The following is a 21,583-nucleotide window of genomic DNA, read 5'->3' as shown; positions in this document are numbered from 1 at the left end:
ATCTACTAATAATGGTAAAATATTGGTAAATATCTTCAAAATGTTTTATTTGGGACTGTTTTGGCCAGGGTTTGGATTGTGGAAGAGGTCCCCTGGTGGAAAGTCTTGACTATGAGGCGACTTACATATTGATGCATGCTAAAATGAAAAGTTTGTTGGCAGTTTGAGCTTTAATCCTCTTCAGTTTTGAACGAGAGTGACGCAGCTTTGATTGAACATTCACATTTTATTTGAGGAACTGGCACCAGAGCCCCTCACGTTCAATTACTTATCTCTTATTTGTGTAATAGCTTTCTGTGAGGTAGCTTTTAGAGGCATTAAACGCTTCAGACTCCTTTTTCCCATCACCACCACTGTGAAGAAAATTCTGACTCAATTTCTCCAGAAAGTTTCTCTCAAATGGAGCATTTCATCTTAAACCACTCTGGATGACTTTACCTTACAACAGTAGAATTATTCAGAAATGTTGAAAAATCTGTGAATTCCCCTTTTAAGCAATAAGCTCAACACTGAGGGGCAGCAGTATATTCAATTGTGAGTAGAAGAGAAACACACACACTCTTAGCCCTCCTCTCCGCTCACTCACAAATCCATGCACAACATGCACTTAATCAGCCACAGACACAGCCAGTGGTACTTGCAGGCTTAATCACTGTGTAGAGTATGGACCGTCAGAGTGTAATTAATAAAGCAACAGAAGTGAAATTCCTGTAGTGTGTGTGTATGTGTGTGTGTGTGTGTGTGTGTGGGTGTGTGTGTGTGTGTGTGTGTGTGGTAGAATTACAGTTAACAGTTTTTCCCCCATGACTGCCTCACTGTTGACTTTTGAATTTAATTTGACAGCTCGCCAAAAGCCAATATACACACACATACACAGGACACTGTTGATTCAGCGTCCAGAGGTCAGGTCATTAGACCTCGGCCCCCTAATTCACTCCAGATATGCAACACACTCACACACATACACGTATAATAAGACATGTAAAGCAGTAATATACTACTGTACTACTATGCTATATAATGTCATTGAAGCAGTGGGGTTGCTAAGGGGGCTGCAGAAATATACCAGAAGTTGTATCGCTTCTTAGTAGTTTTTAATTGTATCACTTTATTAAATCTACTTTGGCCATATCAAGTGGTGCTTGATTGAAAATGGTAGATGTTATTAAACATTATTAGAATTTCATGCACACCGATCAGGCATAACATTATGACCACCTCCTTGTTTCTACGCTCATTGTCCATTTTATCAGCTCCACTTACCATATAGGTGCACTGTCTAGTTGTACAATTACAGACTGTAGTCCATCTGTTTTTCTGCATACTTTGTTAGCCCCCTTTTACCCTGTTCTTCAGTGGTCAGGACCCCATTGACCCTCACAGAGCAGGTACTATTTGGGTGGTGGATCATTCTCAGCACTGCAGTAACACTGACGTAGTGGTGGTGTGTTAGAGTGTGTTGTGCTGGTCTGAGTGTATCAGACACAGCAGTGCTGCTGGAGTTTTTAAACACCTCAGTGTCACTGCTGAACTGAGAATAGTCCACCAACCAAAAATATCCAGCCAACAGCGTCCTGTGGGCAGCATCCTGTGACCACTGATGAAGGACTAGAGGATGACCAACACAAACTGTGCAGCAGCAGATGAGCTATCGTCTCTGACTTTACATCTACAAGGTGGACTGACAAGGTAGGAGTGTCTAATAGAGTGGACAGTGAGTGGACACTCCAGCAGCACTGCTGTGTCTGATCCACTTGTACCAGCATAAAAACACACTGGAGCTGATAAAATGGACAATGAGTGTAGAAACAGGGAGGTGGTCATAATGTAATGCCTGATCTGTGTATGTGCCAGCAAATCACAGCCATCTAGTGCCCACTGATTGACTTATCTGTAATGTCATAGAACAGTGCCATACAAGGTCAGTAGTAGCTGTAGAGACAGCTAGCAAAATAGACATGGTTCTGGTAAGATGTGGTCTGCGTTCGTTAAGTAAAATGAATGTCTGGGGAATGTGGACGAGTAAGGAAGCGAGTTGGGGTGGCGGCACAGCGCATTGAAGGAATATGGCAGTGTTTTTTAACCTTAACTCTGTATGCTGCATCTGTAGTCTACAGTCAGTTACCACTGATGATAAAATGTAAAACGATTATGATCAGTCATAATTAATTAATTAATTAATTAATTAATCAGTCATAATTAATCGTGATTAATCACGATTAATCACATTATTTGCTCAGATTGAGCCATGTGTCGACAAAATAGGTTTCATAAGAATATATTTATTACTGTCAGTGCTTCAACCTTAACCTGAACATGAGAATCATGTGATAAGGGGGTGAGCAGTTACCAGTTTTTATCACTGATACTGAGTAGAACATCAGCAGCAGTGGAACTTAACATTTAAATCTGTATTCAAATGAGTACTTAATTGCTTAGCTTGTTCTTCAACTCCAGAGACCACCGGTGGTTCCAAAACGCACTTCGTCATATTCTTCATAACTTTCATTTCATAAGCTACATTCAAAAAGTGGGTGTCATATGAGAGCTGTAACTGTCTTCTTTCCAGTCCAGTAGATGGGTGATGTAATTTTAAACCCTTATAATAGAAGAAGCTGAGCTCACAATTTTTTTTGTCTGCTGAAAGTCGACCCATTTTCCACAAATCTGGGCTATAAACTATAAACAGATGGCGACTCTTCAGTGATCTGCTCTGTAAAAATTATTTTTATAAAATAATACAAAGAGTGTCTAAGATTTTTGGCTTTCAGCAATAAATTGTAAGCATATAGCAATATGTGTATGATCATAAACACATGTTCTGTTAATCTGAGGGGAGCTTTTACAAAAAAATAAATAAATAAAATAAAAATGTACATTTATTTCATGCAGTTACTGAATAAATTGTCTTACGATTTGGTCATGTAAATTCAGATGGACAAACCAAAATATACCCTGGAGAATAAGAGGTTAACTTAAATGTAGTGGCACTTTACGTTCAAACTAGGCTACGATCGTTCAGCTGGTGCAACTGGCTGCTGAACTTTTAAGTATTTTAAGCACAACAAAGACCCATGTTTGCTTTTTCTAGAGTGGAGTTTGTATTTTGTTCATCGTAATAAGTTAGATGTGCGTGTGTAGCTTGACGATGGATGTGACGCAAAAGCTCTCGGCATGTCACATCAACAACCTGATTGGTTGGCTCTCAGTTGATTTGCATAAAGTGCTTCCAGCAAGATGGAGAGAGAGCAGACAGCAGCGTGTGCATCAGCGGCTGCTGTGTTAGTCATATGTACATATCTGTGTTGTGACACATTCTATGTATGTGTCACAACACAGATATGTGATGTCACAGTGTATTTCACCCATATGCTGCAAAACATTTCAGCACTGAAAACACCTTCCAGAGTACTTTGATTGTTTTCTAAGTGTGCTACAGACTCAGTGACTGAGTGAAAAAACTCAGAATTCCTTTAATTTTCATTTATATTCTCACTATGGCAGCACTAGTTTTTGGTTCAGTGGTTTTGCAGATGTTTTTGGGTATATTGTTTGCATAAATTAGTCAGTGTCATCATGTGTGGGGTATGTCATTGTGTGTGTTTCTAGGAGAAGGGTGTGTGTTCGTGTTGTGTTGATAGGGACTGGCTTGTTTCAACATGTGGTTCTGTTTCCATGTGACTGTTTTCCCTCTGGATTCATTTCATTACGTATGGAGCAGAACTGCAGAATTCTGGAACACATACACACGCACACACAGGCACACACACACACACACACACACACACACACACACACAGTGAAAGAGAGAGTATAGAAACCTCAGCTGACCCTGTGCATCGAATAACAACTATTTCCTGATTATCAAGCCAATAGAATCACAGTGATGCCAGAACAATCACATTGCATATCAAACAAGAGTGTGCATGTGCACACACACACACACACACACGCACACACACACACACACATACACATTCAATTCATATTATGTTCCTTTGCCATGCTCTCTCAACTATAATAGATCTGCTGGCAGTTCATATTGTGTTCCTCAGTGTGTAGTTCTGGTGGTCTTTTTTGTTATAGAAACAGGTCTGGCAGTGTGTGTGATGTGTGCATGCATGAAAGACAGAAAGCACTGTGGTGGTCTTTGTTTAGTAGTTTATCGGCTTTGTTTCGTAGCCACTAATGCTTACTTTTCAAGCCTTAACCTACAGTACATTTTTTAGCTTTTCCCTTTATGTAAGCTTCCATTATTTTTGGGAGACTTGCTTTCAGTTTTTCAAATAAATCTGCAGAAATATTTTTCCACAACTCCAAAGTTCAGTCTCAGAAGTTGGTTGCATTTTCTGCTTCTTACAATTCATGTGATCCCAAACACAGTGCATGATCTTGAGATCTGGACTCTGGGGTGGACAGTCCAACAGCTTGTATGTTTGATTTGCAAATTTTCTTCTATGTTGTTGGTTTCCTTTTCTCAGCAACGGCATCTTAACAGCTACACATCCTTTCAGACTCATGGTGTTGAGTTCTCCTTTGGAAGGATGGACAGAAACACCTGTGGATGTTTTCAGATCTGAAGAAAGAGTGGAGCTTGATTTTCTCCTCTCTCTCAAAGATGAAAGTTCTTTTAACTGGTAACGATAGTTTGCTATTTTCTTTTTATCTTAATTTTTTTTTATCTTTTAATATATTTCGGAACTCCAATTTTGGAAACTTCTTGTTTGACTAATTTTCCTTTGACTTTCCCCCCCTTTTTTTTTACAAGGGGATTACCTTAAAACTAATTTCCTCAGAAATAACTCTAGAAAAGTTAAGAGTGAAATTCCATATAAGACAATCCACTTGCATAAAGAAGGAAAGTTAAAGGAAAATACATTTAAAAACAGGCTTTTCCAAAACTGGTATTCAAAAAATTATTAAAGATGTAAACAAAATGGAGCTCTTAACAACCATGCAAGACCCGGCAGACCACCAAAACTCTCAGCATCAGAAAAACATCACTTAAAGCTTTCATCTTTGAGAGAGAGGCAAAAATCAAGCTGCTTCAGATCTGAAAAAACCCACAGGTGTTTCTGTCCAACCTTCCACTGTGAGAAGACAACCCAACTGTCAAGAAGCCGTTACTGAGAAAAGGAAATAGACAAAATAGAAAGAAATTAAACCCAAAAAAAAAAAAAAAAGGTGCTGGTGTTCTCAGAACAATCAATTGACCACTCCAGAGTCCAACATCAATGAATGTGTCTGGAATTATAATGATACAAACAATAAATAAGGCACTAAAAAGTACAAAGCACAGTATAGAAAAATATTACAAGAAGGTCATCATGAGTGATTACTGTCATTTTGCAAGTATAATTGCAGAGTTACATTATTAATTGCATAGTCAGCAACATAATGAACATACTTTCGGCTTACAGGCTGCATTGACAGGTTTGAGTCTGACTTTTTCCTGTTTGTTTGGATGCCAACAATTGGCAAACATGGGAAAATGTAAAGAATTTTTTTTCTGTCTGTATAACAAGAATATAAGCTCAAAACAACTCTTTAATGCATAATAAAATATCTAAACACTAAATGAATTAAAGTGTAGAATCTACTCTTCTGACTGAATTTCCCCACTGCAGTGAGAAGTAATTCGGGTGGAATTACCCAGGGCCTTTATCCCAGGCGATAATGGTGACTTGTAAGGGTTAAATGTGAACGAGGACACTTAAGTGTATCTGGAGATCCCTCACATTTCAAACCCTCGTTTGAGGGCTCCCCCACTGTCTGCTCTCTCTGTCTTAAACACACTCATGTTAATTTCTCTCTCTCTCTGTTCAGCTCTCCTTTGAGTTATGGTTGGCACATTAGGCAAAGTGATTCTTGGGTGTTTTGCCAGAGCTTTTTAAAGCTGACTCACTCCACAATGGTCCTTTCAGTGTCTGGATATTTCTGGCCCACAGATCCTTTTTCTCAACAATATTTTAATGTACCGCCGAAATCCAACTGGCCTTTGTAGACAGTGCCACCATTTTGCTTCACCCCAGCCGCCCGCAGGCTGACACAGCTTTCACTGCGAACTCCATATCCCACGTTTCATTGCATCCAAATGGACTTGCCGAGAGTCAGTTATGAACCAAAGGGCTTTTGGGATCAGTAGTTGTCATTTAGGATTAGCACGACTGCCCACAATCAAGCTGTGCTTGCCAGAGGCTGTGCAGTCGGAAAATGTATTACTTTCACATTTTCCTACTCTGAGCTAACTGTCTTTACAATTCAGTGCACCATACAAGTACAGTAGCTCTCGCCCTATCATTGTAAGTATGCAGACTGAGTTGGCAATTTAATAAGTACACCTACCATATACAATACTACACACTTAAAACGATGGTTCTTCAAAGGTTCTTTAGTAAAGAAAATGGTTCTATATAGAACCATGAACATTCAAAGAACTCTTTCCATGATTAAAGGGTTCTCTGCATCTGGAAAGTGTTCCTCAGATTGATGGAGACTGTGCACCAGCAATGGTTCTTCTTTTGTTACAGACTTGACATCACAACAATAGAAGAACCATTTTGGAGCCATATAAAACCCTTTTCAGAAGGTCCCTATACAGAACCATCTACAACGCATTCTTCGTCAGTCTGAAGAACGATTTCACCATGCAAACAACTCTTTAATCACGCAAAAGGGTTCAACCGTTTTCTTTACTAAAAAACTTCTTTTAAGTGTGTATATTACTGCTGCTATCCTTTTGGAGACTTGCTTTCAGAAATCTACAGGAATATTTTCCACACCTCCAAAGTTCAGTCGTAGAAGCTGGTTGCTTTTTTCTGTGTCTCATGATCCATATAATTCCAGACACATTCATTGATGTTGGACTCTGGAGTGGTCAATCGATTGTTCTGAGAACACCAGCAGCTTTTTTTTTTTTTTTTGGGGGGTTTAATTTCTTTCTATTTTGTCTATTTCCTTTTCTCAGTAACGGCTTCTTGACAGTTGGGTTGTCTTCTCACAGTGGAAGGATGGGCAGAAACACCTGTGGATGTTTTCAGATCTGAAGCAGCTTGATTTTTGCCTCTCTCTCAAAGATGAAAGCTTTAAGTGATGTTTTTCTGATGCTGAGAGTTTTGGTGGTCTACTGGGTCTTGCATGGTTGTTAAGAGCCCCATTTTGTTTACATCTTTAATAATTTTTTGAACACCAGTTTTGGAAAAGCCTGTTTTTAAATGTATTTTCCTTTAACTTTCCTTCTTTATGAAAGTGGATTGTCTTATATGGAATTTCCTCAGAAATATCTCCTGAAAAAATTAAGAACTTGTATTTAATTTCCATTTTGACTGGACATTAAGTAAACAGAGGGTCTCTGATTTTTGGACTGCGTGTTGATTTTTCCTCATCTTCAGTTGTCTGTTGCCATACTCTTTTGTATGTTTGTTTTTTCTTGATGGATCCGTTTATCTGATAGTGACAGTTGTTAAAATAAATTTCTGTTTTTTCACCTTATTCTCCTTTGAGTTTCCTCCTTGTTATTCAAGTTATTTTCTCTTCATTACACAGCTGAGCTGTCATTAGATCTCAGTGTAGCTGTTATCAATTTTTGCGTTGTGAGACGAGAGAGCCTGAGCGAAAAGTATGACAACTAACATCTGTGTTCCTCCTTTAAAATGGTACGATGTTGAGAGTTCTGGTATTGTATGATGTAGTGCAAAACGTAAATCAGATCTGCGAAGAAATATGTGACTGCAGAGCCTAGTCTGGCTCAGCGTCTCGGTCCCCTGAAACATGGAGTGATATTTTCAACAACTTTCACATTTTGAGTTTGCTTTGTTTAGAAGGGTTCCTCTGGGTTCCTCTGGGTTTTTTAGCATTCACAAATGTTTTTTCACTACATAACATCTAGTATGTTGGAAGTGAGTGCTATTCGTGTAAGAACACAGCATTGAGTTGAGAACGTCGAAGAAATTCAGTAAGCTGGGGAATCATTCTGGCTTGTACTGTTCTTGTGTGGAAACCCTAAAGGTTTTGCCTAAATTATCACATACACTCTCAGACTCTCTCTCTTTCTCTCTCTCTCTCTCTCTCTCTCTCTCTCTCACTCTCTTTCTCTCTGCCTGATGTAAAGCAAACATTGGCCATGGCAGCTCACAGGAAATCCTCCCCCATCTGCTGCTGGTTGAAATCATCAGCATGGTGAAGTGGCTTTATGGGATGTTAATATGAACCCCCCCAGCATTAGACTATTCTGGGTTATCATAACCTACCTCTCCCTCGCTCCCTCTCTCTTTCTCTCTCCCTCATCCTTTCTTCTGTCTTTCTGTGTCTCTGTAGACCCTCCTTCTGGGGGCAATTGGGCTATATAGAAGATTGGTATGTGTGGGAGGTTGAGGTCTGTGTGTATATGTGGCTGAAAACTGCCACTTCAGTAAATAAGCTCTAGAATGGGTTGACCACAGACTGGCCAAACAGATTAATAATACTAAGCCAACACCAGAGCAGTTTCTGAGCATTCGAAGGGGCCTTGAGCTTCATCCTGCCTGATAATATTAATAATATTATTAATGATGATATATACATTGTATATAATATAATACATAAATACAGTGAAAGTACAGTCTGTGTTTCCATTTAAACACTGCTTTTCCATTAAAATCAGGCCACGGTTTACTCTGTTTAGTCAAAGAGCAGCTAGCATCAGCCTCAGATGCTCCACCCACATGTACACAGAGTGTACATTGATCTGTGATTGATTATTTTGCATATCAGTTAAACAGCCCTTTCTTCTCAGAGTAGGTGATTCTTGGCCATATCAATGGTTGAGACATACCAGTAGAGTTGTTACAGCGTCATGGTTTCATTGTCATTCTGGTGTATGATTAGACCGTCATCTCATCGTTGACTTTTCCAAAATACCCATCATAATCAATATTCATCTGTCCCTGTCTGCGAGTTTCTAAAAATAGAGGCGCCATCGCGGTCCGATGTAGCATCTGTGAGTAATCCACTGTGGAAAAACAGTAAAAATAGACTCTCCTTCAAAGTTTGTTTTATTCTTCTAGTGAAACTCAATTTCTGTGCTGATACACTCTGCATTTCGCTTTATTTCCACTACTATTATTTACTGTTGGGATTCTAAAATATTTACATGGTGTTTCAAATCAAATATTTGATTAGATGAGTCAGTATAATTGACTGATTGGCGCCTCCGCCGATTAGCCAGCTCTGAAGCTACGCGCATCTTGTCAGTTTTCCTGCTGTGCGTTGGACACGTGCACGCGCATCTAGAACTGAAAAGATGCGCGCGCACCTTCAGAGTCTTTTGCCGTACGTCCAACACTGCTGGACTGATACAGATTTCAAGTTCATATTATGGTACATGGAGCTTTATTGTGTGTTTTCTAAATAAACCAGTATTTATCTGATCATTTCTGGAAGGATTCTTTATTATAGGGGTAACTGTTATTATAAGCAGCTGATAATAAACACCCAGTGTACTAAAACAGTGTTTTATTAGCTGGAATATTAGCCATATTGGCTCTGAACAAAAACTCAAAGGCTTGACCTGCTGTATCAGTCTGTCACATGCAGTTTTAGCAATCTGCATGTCTCCTTTAGGTGAGAATATCAAGAAAAATAAATCCGCCTGATGCTACTCATATACTATGTCACAGTAATAAGCCATGTAATGAAAAATCATCAAAATTCTCATATTTTCAACTCATAGACACTTTATTCTAAAACTTTCTAATTGACATCTAAGCTGTGCATTGATGTTTTAAATAGATACAGTCAAAAATAAGTAAACAACAGGCGCTTGGTAAAATTTTGATCAAAACATGTCCAGTTTCATAAAAATATCAAACTTCTGTGGACATTTACAATGCAGGTGATTACATATTTGAGAAACCACATGTCTTCTGAAAATAAAACAACATATAACATGTGGCAGTCTCATATAATTACTAGAGTTACAACAACTGAAAAAGGAACTGACAAAAAAAAAAAACACCTAATAGTGTAGGCCCCTAAGGGTTAAATCAGTGATTCTCAGCATTCTGTAGCCATGACCCCTCCCTCTGGACTGCCCTGTAACATACTACACTTTCAGAAATAAAGGTATGAAACTGTCACCGGGGCAGTACCTCTCTTGTCACTGGGGTGATATCCTCAAGGGTACATCTCAGTACTTTTAGTCAGGGACCATAACTGTACCATAATCTGTAGAAATGATATTTTCTAAGTTGTACTGACTCCACACAGCCCGTCTCGTCTCCAGGCTTTTATTTTATTGTTCTGTTTTAAAACATTCGGTTATGAAAAGGTACAAATATGTACTTTTCACCTGGAAAAACTTATTTAAGGTGCACAATTGGGTCTTAAAACCACTGTTGCACCTTTGAGGGAACATTTACATTGTTTGTACCTTGATGAATGAAAAATGAATCTGCACAGAACCTTTATTTCTAACAGTGTAGAGCAACTTTCTTCATATGTCAACATGCACAAAGTGTCAGTAGATTAGCTTTGCAATCCGCATTGATTGTAAACCCTTGCTGCATTGTTAGTCACACAGCAGCTACCAAACACATGGAAAACATGCTTTAGCCATGATACACCAACAACTTCTGACATCTGACAGCTCTTTCACAACTTAGTTCTGAACAAAGTGGCATGTCTGCTTTTTGTACATTTTATTAGCGTAGTTAGCTGATAATCGCGTAAAGTTGATACACATTCGACAAAAAAATCGTTCAGAATTAGTGTTAAAATTGAATTTAAAATGTTTTAATAAGTTATTATACCGTGAATATTTCAAACCATAACACCCCTGCACACCAGACTCTCTGACAAAAGAAAGAAGTCTTGCTTGTGATGCTAAGGAATAACTCATATTTCACTGTTCAGCTAAATAAAGAGGTTTCATGTAGTCTAAGTCACGACAATAATTAGGCTAGTGTTTTTGGTAACACGTTACTGTAGGGCACGGTTCATAAGGCTACATGACATGCACATAAGCTTGCCATGACAACTGACATAACCCTACATAAATGTTTATAAATGCTTATTCCAATAGGCATCATCTGTCATAAAGGCTACTTTAGCTAACTTTGATCAAAATTGGCAAATACAACCTTTATAGCAAATGATGCCTGTTGGAATAGGCATTTATAAACATTTATGTAGGTCTATGTCAGTCGTCATGACAAGCTTATGTAGATGTCATGTAGCCTTATGAACCGTACCCTACGGTAAAGTGTTACCATGTAATTTAGATGAATGTAAACTTCTTAGCGAGTTGGCAACTAACTCAAGCTTGCTAGCTAGTCAGTTTACACCAGCTGGCCTAACACTCTAGCTAGGTAACTTAATTTAAACTACAACAAGCTTAATAGTGGAAGCAAGTAAACATCCAGAGTCCAAACTTAAGGTTTGTGTATAGGCCCAAAGCGACTGCTAAGGGGCTGCATATATAGGAAGATTTGGCCCTGGCTACATACACACATTAATCTCAGATAAGCATATTTGGCTCGTGTCCTTTGCATGGAATATAGACCATGAATCTCGCACGCACATGTACACATGTTTTTGGGGATAGTGTGACCCCCCTTGCACATTTGCCCATTTCTCTTCAGAAAAACATGCATGTAGGAACTCTGCGGTTTCTCTCCCATGTTTCTGCAGCAATCATTCACACTACGTTCGTCTCTGCTGATATTAATCACCACATGCTCTGCCTCTCTCTGCTCGTCCAGTCCGGCCTCCCCCATCTGCTTATTAGCACTGGGGGACTGCCCTGGCCACATCACTCTTCCTAAGATTCAGTGCTGGACTTGCTTTTTGCATAACAAGTGGCCGGGCTGCTGGACACAAATTAAGTGTAGTCCAATGGGATGGTTCATAAAAGCAGAACTCCTCAGTTAGCCAGATAATTTAAGCCAAATGTCAAGGAGGAAAGGTGGAGGACATTCCTGTTTGACAGTCCTCACTTTTACCTTGTGTTATGAAGCTTTGCTGAGAAACCCTGCTTTGTGAAACATCCCACAGGACAAAAAGATGGCTTATTTCCATTAAATGTTCAGTAACTAGTACAACAGTAAAATATGAAGACTATTAGTGATGTCACCAACTGCAGCATAGTGCTCTCCTGTTGCTCTCATTGTAAATTCGGTAATACTCGTGTAAAAGCCTCATGACTTGACTTCATGTGGTGTTCTCGTTTATGCATAGATGTCTATACTGTATGATTGATATCTATAGTTTTAGATTAATAGATGTTATATTGATGTTATTACTGTCACGGCTGTGCTGTTTAAATGTCATTACTTGGGAATTTATGTAGTTCCGTAAAGAATTACATATCGCTGTTGTTGGAAGAAAACCTCATATCTCCAAAATGGTAACTTTACAGGAGACGCAAAAAAACATACTTTACTTTTAATGTAAGTCAATGGAACCTGAGTTTTTTTCAATTCATTTTGGGTCGTTTCTTTTAGTCCATTCATCATGAAATTTACACACAATCTAAAGGGTAACAGACGTTTTCAAATTATGTCAAAAACTGAAAGAAAAATGGAGATACGAGGCTTTGTTCAGATAACAGTGATGCGCATCAGATTACATTTTACTTAGACAGATTTGAGTCTGCGTGACAAAAACATGGCAAAAATGTAAGAATGTTTTTTTTTTTCTCTCCACAAAACAAGACTGTTTGCACAACAGTAACTTTTCACTGATTCAAACCAGGATAAAAAGTCACCTCTTCTACTTACAAACACGAATGTGGTCTCAATTTAAAGTTTAGAAACTGAACTTTTGACAGCTGCTTGTTTCAATAAGCTACAAGTGAAAAGTAATTAATATGAACGTGTGGCTTGCTTTTGTTATTGCTGGCAATAAGTGTGACTTCTAAGGGATAATTAAGTGGGTGGAATGCGTCCAGCCTTCTTTGATGATGAAGTGATGGAGAAACTCTCCCTCTCTCTCTCTCTCTCTCTCTCTCTCTCTCCCTCTCCCTCTCCCTCTCTCCCTCACCCCACTCAATCCCCCCCTTCCTCTATCTCAGGGCGTGTGACGGCGGAGCAGCTCTCCTCGTACGTGCAGCTGTTTCGGGGCAGTTGGGGTGCGGTGGAGAATCACTGTGGGGTGCTGCAGCTGGGGTTGGCCACCACTCACACACTCCGCCACCCAGCCCTCACACGCTGGGACGCCTGCCTGGCCTTCGAGAGGCTCCTGCTGCAGGTCAGCCAATCCCACCACTCTTATCACCTGTCAATCACGCACACCACTGAGCACTCTCCCATGAGCAGCTAATATGCCTACACTACTTCTGTTGAAATAAGCCCTTAAACCCTGAGGACCTGTGGGCCCGACACTTTAACTCCTTACTTCATTACAACACACTTTACATGCTAGTTTCATAGTAGTTACTGAAAAGTAGGTTTTAAGATTAATAATGAATAATTAACCTAAAATTGTGAGGATTAAATGGAATCTTGGCAAACGCATTTGCATGAAAAGTGACTGAATAGAGCATGGAGATTCCATAAATTCTGTGTTAATCTTCTTGTAAACATCTGTTTTAACTACACCCACTTACATTTGTGTTGTCACTGGAGTGATTTATTGCACAGCCATTTTGAGTGTATTAGGAGGTGCAGGAGTGTTCTACTCTACAAGCATTCACGCTGGATGTTGGTGCCTTTTGCGAACTTTGGTTTGTAGGATTTTCCCCTTAGCCCAGATGTAATCCATTAGCGGCGTGTTTGGTATGTGAAGTTACTTATGTAGTTTTGCAGTTGAGCTACAACGCTAGCATAGCTAACGGATAGTGGAAGCTTATATGTATGAAGTATATCCATAGTTTCTAGGACATTTCACAGCCTTTTTGCTGCTTTCTCTACACAACAGATCAGATAATGACTTAATTTGCAGTTGATTTTACTCTTGAGAGAAAAAGTCTGATGCAGGACAGCAAACTGTTGTTGAGGCAGTGATGCAAAACATTGCAGACAAATTAAATCACACTGAGTAATATAATACATTAGCTTTCTAGCATGCAGTGTTTTGTTTGAGTGTATTTAATTTATCTTTTTGCTGCTCCTCCTTGAATCAGTGACATTGGCTTTATGACCAGTGACTAGTAAGAAAAGTAATACTAAATTATTCTCTTATTCTTCAGTGCAGAGCACAGATTTAGAGGCAAATGCCTATTCAGCCGATAGCTGGCATGAGCCCTGCAACCCCACCTCAAAACTAAAGCGCTGAGTAGTGCACCCTGTAGCCTTGTAGCTCCATTGCAAAACTAAAGGCTGGCTTTACATGGTGAAGGTTTTGTGCAACTTAATTAGCTTTCCTGCAACTCACTTGAAACTCAGCTGCAACAGTCACAGGGTCTGAACTTCATGAAACAAATTTCAGGAAACGTCCAATTAAAAGCAGATAGTGCATCGCTTGATTTTGTTGAACAACATTCTTCCAAATGACTGATTTTGCCCCAATTAATGGACAGATGATGGTTTTGTTTGTCAGTTACCTGAGCTGTGACAACAAACGAGTTTCTCGAAGGTAATGTTTCTGTAAACAACTGGCTTAACTAGCCAGCTAATGTTAACAGCTGTTGAAACGTCTGCTTGTGGCAAAGTTTATTCTTCTTTGTTAGCTTGCTGCTACATACCAGCCAGAACTAGATTATTCTCATCTCTCTTTCATTTCTGTCGATGCCTACAAATTTTACATGGAACTCCGACTCATTCGGGATCCAAAAAATGAAAACTTTTACAGAAGGGGGTAACAAAATGTGCTTTTCAGTGAACTTGTTGTGCTTCTAAAACAGGATGGGAGAGAGATCAAGTAGGCTGTAAGTTTAATGGATACTAAAATGTTAATTTTTGAAGGGCTAAAAAAACACACAACACATAAAAACCCATGTAGTAAAGAACCTAGATAGATAGATGAAGGATATATATATATATATATATATATATATATATATATATATATATATATATATAGATGTATCGAAAAATTCAAGCTGCTAATTTTGCTAACTAATGGAGTAATTCAGTGTGTTGCATTCAGCTTTGATTGTTTTTTAATTGGTTCGTGTGACTGTCAAGTTGCATGGAAATTATGTTGCAGGCAACTCACAACATTTAACTAGTTGTATAAAAGTTTACTCATGCAAAGCCAGTCTGAAAAGCAAACTTGGTACTGAACATATCTTGGCTCACTGATCACATTTTAGAGGAATTTTAGAGGATGCACAATTCAACACAGTGAAATGTGTGCATGTGAGTTTCTTGTGAGTTTCTTGTGAGTTTCTGCCATGTAGCCAAATCCAGTCAACAGTCCACAGTGTGCAGGTGTGGAGAGAGAACATGATCCAGCTGTAAGTACCATCAGAGACAGCACCGCTGCTGCAGCCACGAGTAAACAAAATCAGAATCCAACACGGAGAAGTTCTGTAAACGTCTGACAAGGACACACACACACACACACACACACAACCGCCCCCCTGTGCTGTGTTTAGAGCTGCGGCGGCTTGTTTAGGAGTGTGTGGGCGTGTGTTTAGCATGGCGCGGGTGTAGAGGTGAACAGGAAATGCCTTGACCACGGCTCGTCTGGGACGGATACACGCGCGAGTACGTGTGAATGACCGTGAGTTGGGTCGGAGGTCAAATATGCTGGGCTTTGAAGGAGGGAGTGATGGAGACTAGGGAGGCACTGTGACTTATTTGGATATTTGCGTATCCATAAGAGTTTATGAATGGATATCCGGTTAACTTTGGAGAAGGGAAAAAAAAAACAACTACAAATAAAGAACGATTAGATTTCGGCTGAAATCGGTGCAGAGCTGTGGCTTATGTTTTTGCATCACACTGAGGAATACACCGTAGCGCTTCATAATAACAGGCCCTGATAAATAGCAATGTCATTATTATCTAATGGCATTGTAATGATGGTTAAAAATTATATAATTGTTACTTTATAAGTGCTGCAATTTTAATTATTAACCATTTACGTAGTGACATACAAGTAAAGCACTGCAAACTTGCGTAAATGTTTTATATTTAAATGTAATAAAATATATATTTACGAATGCATTGTAAAGCCACTTTTTAAATAGGGAGCCAGTTGATAATAATTAATATTTTAAAAGATTAATTCAGCATTTAATAAAAGTTTGTGCATCACAAAGTAAATACCTACTTATTTATTTGAAACAGGATGTAGAGGATTTATTTACAATTGTCATGAAATGTGTTTATGCAACAAAACAAGTTTGGTGTGGAGGAACTCCAGTGGTCTGTGTTGAGCCGAGACCTCAACCCCACTGAACACCTCTGGGATGGATTGAAACATTGATTGCGAGCCAGGCCTTCTCATCCAACATCAGTGCCTGACCTCACAAATGCCCTTTTGACTGAATGGGCACAGATTCCCACAGACACACTCCAAAGTCTCATAGAAAGTCTTCCCAGAAGAGTAGAAGCTGCTATAGCCACAAAGGGAGGCCAACTCGGTATTAATGCCCCTGGTTTTGGAACGGGATGTGCACCAAGCTCATTTAGATGTTGTGGTCAGGTGTTCACATACTTTGTCCATGTAGTGAGCGAAAGACTTCTCAGAAAGATTTCTCAGAGAATAATTTTTCCAGGACTGGCAGAGATAATCATTGCACCGAGGCCCGCTCCCGTCTCTCTCTTTAGTTTCACAGAGTCGGTTTGATAGAGTTGTGTGTTCCTGGAGCTGTTAAGCTATCAGCGGGACAGCACTGTGTTTAGGAACTTATTAAAGTAAATCATAGAAAACATGCAGCAAGCTGGAGCCAGAGAGCCTGCAGCCAAACCTCCAACCTGCCAAACAGCAGCAAGAGCACAACACACTTACACTCATTGACATACCTGAGCGAGGCAAACAGATTCAGAGAGACCATAGAGTAACTATTAGAGTGCAGCGCTGCGTGTTTTTATAAGGAATACTCTGGAATTTCTCAACGTGATGTCTATCTGTAGCGAACGGTCAATTACCACAGACAATAATCTTGATGTGTTTCCAGTGTATTTCAAAAAAATGATTTTGTTTTGAGTCAACGGGTTTTTTGTTCTTTTCCAAGTCCAGGGAAATTGCCGTCTGTAATAACTGAGCATATGCTACAGATGCAGAAGATACAGTTGAAAAACACTGGAGAATTCCTGTAACTCCTTATGCGTTCAAGTGTAAATGGATCATTCTCCTGATTCTGATCAAAGTCAGACTTTCAACTGACTCGGATTTTAGACTAAAATCCTTTTAGTTCGAGTGATACAATATTTTAATTATGTTTATTTTGTTTAAACAATTGATGGAATATTCCTTTTTTCTCACTCAAAATCATAACACTACCAAAACTTTATCAAGTGTTTTGGTAGTGACTGTTTCAGTAGTGACAGTTTTAGCTAATTTTGAGCATATGTCAAAAACACTAGCCAGTACATAACTAGCAAACACAGCTTTAAACAAAATCATAATATTTTTCAGTAAATGATCAAAAATATATGTTTTGATAGTGACAGTTCTTAAGGTTACAATGGGATCTCACTGCTCACAATGTGGCCAACAGAGACTCTAAAACGCAGGGGTGTGGCTAAAATAAGACTCCGCCTATGGACTAAAACTTTTTGGGCCAGATTCATAAAACTAAGCAGTAAATAAGAGCTCTTCATAAAGTCACTGTGGAAGTGATTAGCATGCTGGTGTCTTATAACGCTGCAATATTTTCACTTGTGTCCTAGAAAAGAGCCAACCAAAATCCACATGTAAATGAGCTCATGCATATGAAAGACCCACCAAGTGAAGCTCCGGTTGGCAGCACAAAAGAAACCTAAACAAAGAAACAAAAAGAATTTTAATGGAAGAAGCACTAATAAATAATAGTCAATTGTTTGGTAAATATGTTTTTATTTAATCAAGAAGGAAATTATTTTTATTTTATTGTTTTCCAATTAATTATAATTATTTATTAAAATATGTTATATTTTTCCAATTAATTATAATTACAGTACTTTTTTTTTACTAACTTAATTGTTAAGTTTTGCATTTGGTATTTTTATTACCATTAAAAATAAAATTGATGTGCTGAAATTCTAATTACTATGGCAAAATGTATGGGGTTTTATTTCCTTTATTAAATATATATCAAATATATCTTAAATATATTAAATTATGACTAGTGAAAAAATGTTTTACATTTGTAAAATCCATTGTAAATTTAAAAATAGTATTAAAGTTAAAACTGCTTGCAATAAAATCAACTAGAACATGCAATTAGAATCTCAACATGTCAAAGTACTCTTAATTTGTTTGGATTACAAGCTTAACATGCTTTCCACACACAGGAGGGGGGTTCGCCAAACATTGAATCTGATGCAGGAAGAAGAGGCCATTTTAAGTACAGTGCCAGTTAAATGTGTCAGTCTGAAATCACTTTGTGTGATCCTCATTTATGAATGACAGACACATTACCGTTATACTGTTTGCTCTTTCCATCGCGGTAAATCTGGTGCTGTTTTGTGAATCTGGCCCTGTGTTTCATTAGTGACATGACAACATGGGACAGCATTTTTTGTTTATTTTAATTTTAAAAATAAACTCATGATAAATCTAAACGTTTTAATATCATTATAAAAGAAATCAAAAAGATCTAAGTATTATTTTTTGCAAATTGAAATGTAGGGGTTTAGAGAGCTACCTCCCAACCAAAGCATATCATAAAAATGCTGAATAAATGATGATTTTTTTTTTTTTATATATTTTATATATATATTTAGCTTATTACCATCTTTCACTGCACTGGGTTTGAATAGATCATAACACAATCCTAGTAAAGATTTATAGTCTGAATGCTCAATTGTGTTTTTTTCTTTTTTGTACTGTGGGAGTACAGTTTTAACTGATTTGGTAGGATAGTCCATATATATTGGTCTTTGCACAGTAGGGAAACTTTCTATGTCCAAAGCAAATCCCCCTCATGGACAGTAAAGTTTATCTGATCTAATCTAAATCAAATTAGACTCTGAGTCTTCGCCAGGTCCGCACTCCCATTCCTCACTCTAATAACTACGTAAATACGTAGAATTTTCTTGGGATGGGAATCACCACAGGCCCCATCATACTATATTATCAAGATACTCGAGCCACATTCTGGTGCTGTATTTAACGACTTATGATGTGCTAATCATTGAGATATTATGTATCACAGTGTACAGCAGTTTATTGCTCTTTACTGCAAAATAGATTTACATATTTAACAAATTTAACTTTTGCCAAGAGCAGTTTATGGTGACAGATCAATGTAATGTCTGTAAAGTCTTGTCTTATTTGACTGATACAGCAGTGTTTCTGATTCCTGCCTGAATCCCATTCTCCCATTTTTCACAATAGCCATAAAATACGATTTCTGCCTGCTTTCAGTTCAGAAATGTTGATGTACTGTTTTGATGGAAATGTCTATGGTTTAGAGAAACGTGAGTGGAGGTGAGCAAGCAAGTTAACATTTTCGAGGCTGCGGTTGTGGTGTCCGTTTACTCCCCCTCTTCTTTCATCCTTCGTTGCTCACTAGCAGCTCAACACAGAATCACAACGTTTTGCGCAGAGAGAGCCGACGGTGTGCCAGTTACTCTGATAACAGAGTTGTGGGGATAATTATTTTGTTTGGTTTTTATTAATTAAAAATATCACAACTGATTTCCATTCCACTCGCACAATGGCCATTAGGAGGCCTGCAGAAACAGAGTAAGGAAAAAATGACTTCTCTGTAGATTAAGGCAAATCTGTTGCTAATCTGTTAGTCTGACAATGGGATTAAAATGGATATGTTAAAAATATCTGTTACTAAAATAATTGGTACTATATGTATATGTATGTATGTGTATATATATATATATATATATATATATATATATATATTTATATATATACATACATACACTGATCAGGCATAACATTATGACCACCTCCTTGTTTCTACGCTCATTGTCCATTTTATCAGCTCCACTTACTATATAGGTGCACTTTGTAGTTCTACAGTTACAGACTGTAGTCCATCTGTTTCTCTGTATACTTTGTTAGCCCCCTTTTACCCTGTTCTTCAGTGGTCAGGACCCCCATGGACCCTCACAGAGCAGGTACTATTTGGGTGGTAGATCATTCTCAGCACTGCAGTAACACTGATGGGGTGGTGATGTGTTAGTGTGTGTTGCGCTGGTCTGAGTGGATCAGACACAGCAGTGCTGCTGGAGTTTTTAAACACCTCAGTGTCACTGCTGGACTGAGAATAGTCCACCAACCAAAAATATCCAGCCAACAGCATCCTGTGGGCAGCGTCCTGTGACCACTGATGAAGGACTAGAGGATGACCAACACAAACTGTGCAGCAGCAGATGAGCTATCGTCTCTGACTTTACATCTACAAGGTGGATTGACAAGGTAGGAGTGTCTTATAGAGTGGATAGTGAGTGGACACAGTGTTTAAAAACTTTCTTCATCTCACTTCTAGTATTTTCATATCGGTTACTGAGGACCTTGATACAGTAGCAGGGTAATTGAATTATAAGCCTGGGGTATAAGGGGTTAATGCACACTCCAAAATGGCCCTAGACTTTATCTGAAATCATTGCAAATGGGACTGAAAGCATTTCTTGGCTAGTATTATACTGCTGTCTACAGTAGTCACTCTGTAACTGCAGTGGACCAGCGACGTGCCATTACAACAGAACCTGAACTGCCCTCGCAGGAAATGATGTATTTTTCTAACCCCAGAAACCACTGCAGCAATGTTGAAATTATTTTTGCTGCTAATTGTGCTGCTTCTAGAAATCTGAGGTGCCTCACTCTGCATCTTTTGCAGAGCTTGCTGAACTTTTGTGGAGAAGCACTCAGCATTTTTCTTTAGTGAAGAAGCATACGGAAAAGGAGGAATAGAAGCAGGAGTTGCAGTTTTTAAAGAGAGAAACAATAAATCTCACAAAGCTTTTGGTAGGTCACAGCATCAATCTGCAAATAGAGAAGTATTGTGACAGTATACAGTACATCATCAACTGATCGAGTAAGCCAGACCTGCTCTTAAATCTCCTGCAATAGTGATCATGACGAAGAAGACAAGAAGAAGAGACAGTGAGGCAGGAGCAATGACATAATTCTCCCAGTGAAGGTTTGGGTTCTTGTTTTTCTTCATTTTCTACAGGAACACTTAAGCCCCCTTCACACATAAACTCTTACTTGTTGAATCAACATTAATTAAATGGGAGGAGTTAAGCATGAACACAAGCCAAAATCATAAGACCTTCACAAGGCCTTGTACAACATACTTAGATATTACTAGGAGGGTTTGTGTGCGAACCAAACCTTTTGTTTTTACAGTTCATCTTTTACAGTTTTTGCAAATTAATTTCACATGCATCACAAATGTATATTGTGGCAGACTCAAGACCCTTTGTCTGAATTGAACTAATTTCCATATGTATCAATGTATGACCTATGCCAGGGGTCAGCAAACCAAATGTAAAGAACAGCCATTTTGTCAATTTTCAACAAAAATCAAACCATCTTGGGAGCCACA

At 38.6% G+C, this 21,583-nt stretch overlaps 1 protein-coding gene across 1 annotated transcript in view; it reads left to right on the top strand.

Moving 5' to 3' along the window:
* scfd2 (sec1 family domain containing 2) overlaps positions 1-21,583 on the top strand; it is a 236,551-nt gene that overhangs the window by 33,955 nt on the left and 181,013 nt on the right. The window contains exon 4 of the mRNA XM_036581471.1: positions 13,049-13,224. Within this exon, the coding sequence (XP_036437364.1) occupies positions 13,049-13,224 (176 nt within the window). The remainder of the gene's footprint in view (positions 1-13,048; positions 13,225-21,583) is intronic.

Source organism: Colossoma macropomum, unplaced genomic scaffold, assembly GCF_904425465.1.
Source record: "Colossoma macropomum unplaced genomic scaffold, Colossoma_macropomum, whole genome shotgun sequence".
Taxonomy (NCBI): domain Eukaryota; kingdom Metazoa; phylum Chordata; class Actinopteri; order Characiformes; family Serrasalmidae; genus Colossoma; species Colossoma macropomum.
Note: the sequence above shows the minus strand (reverse complement) of the source record. Positions and strands in the feature narration are given on the sequence as shown.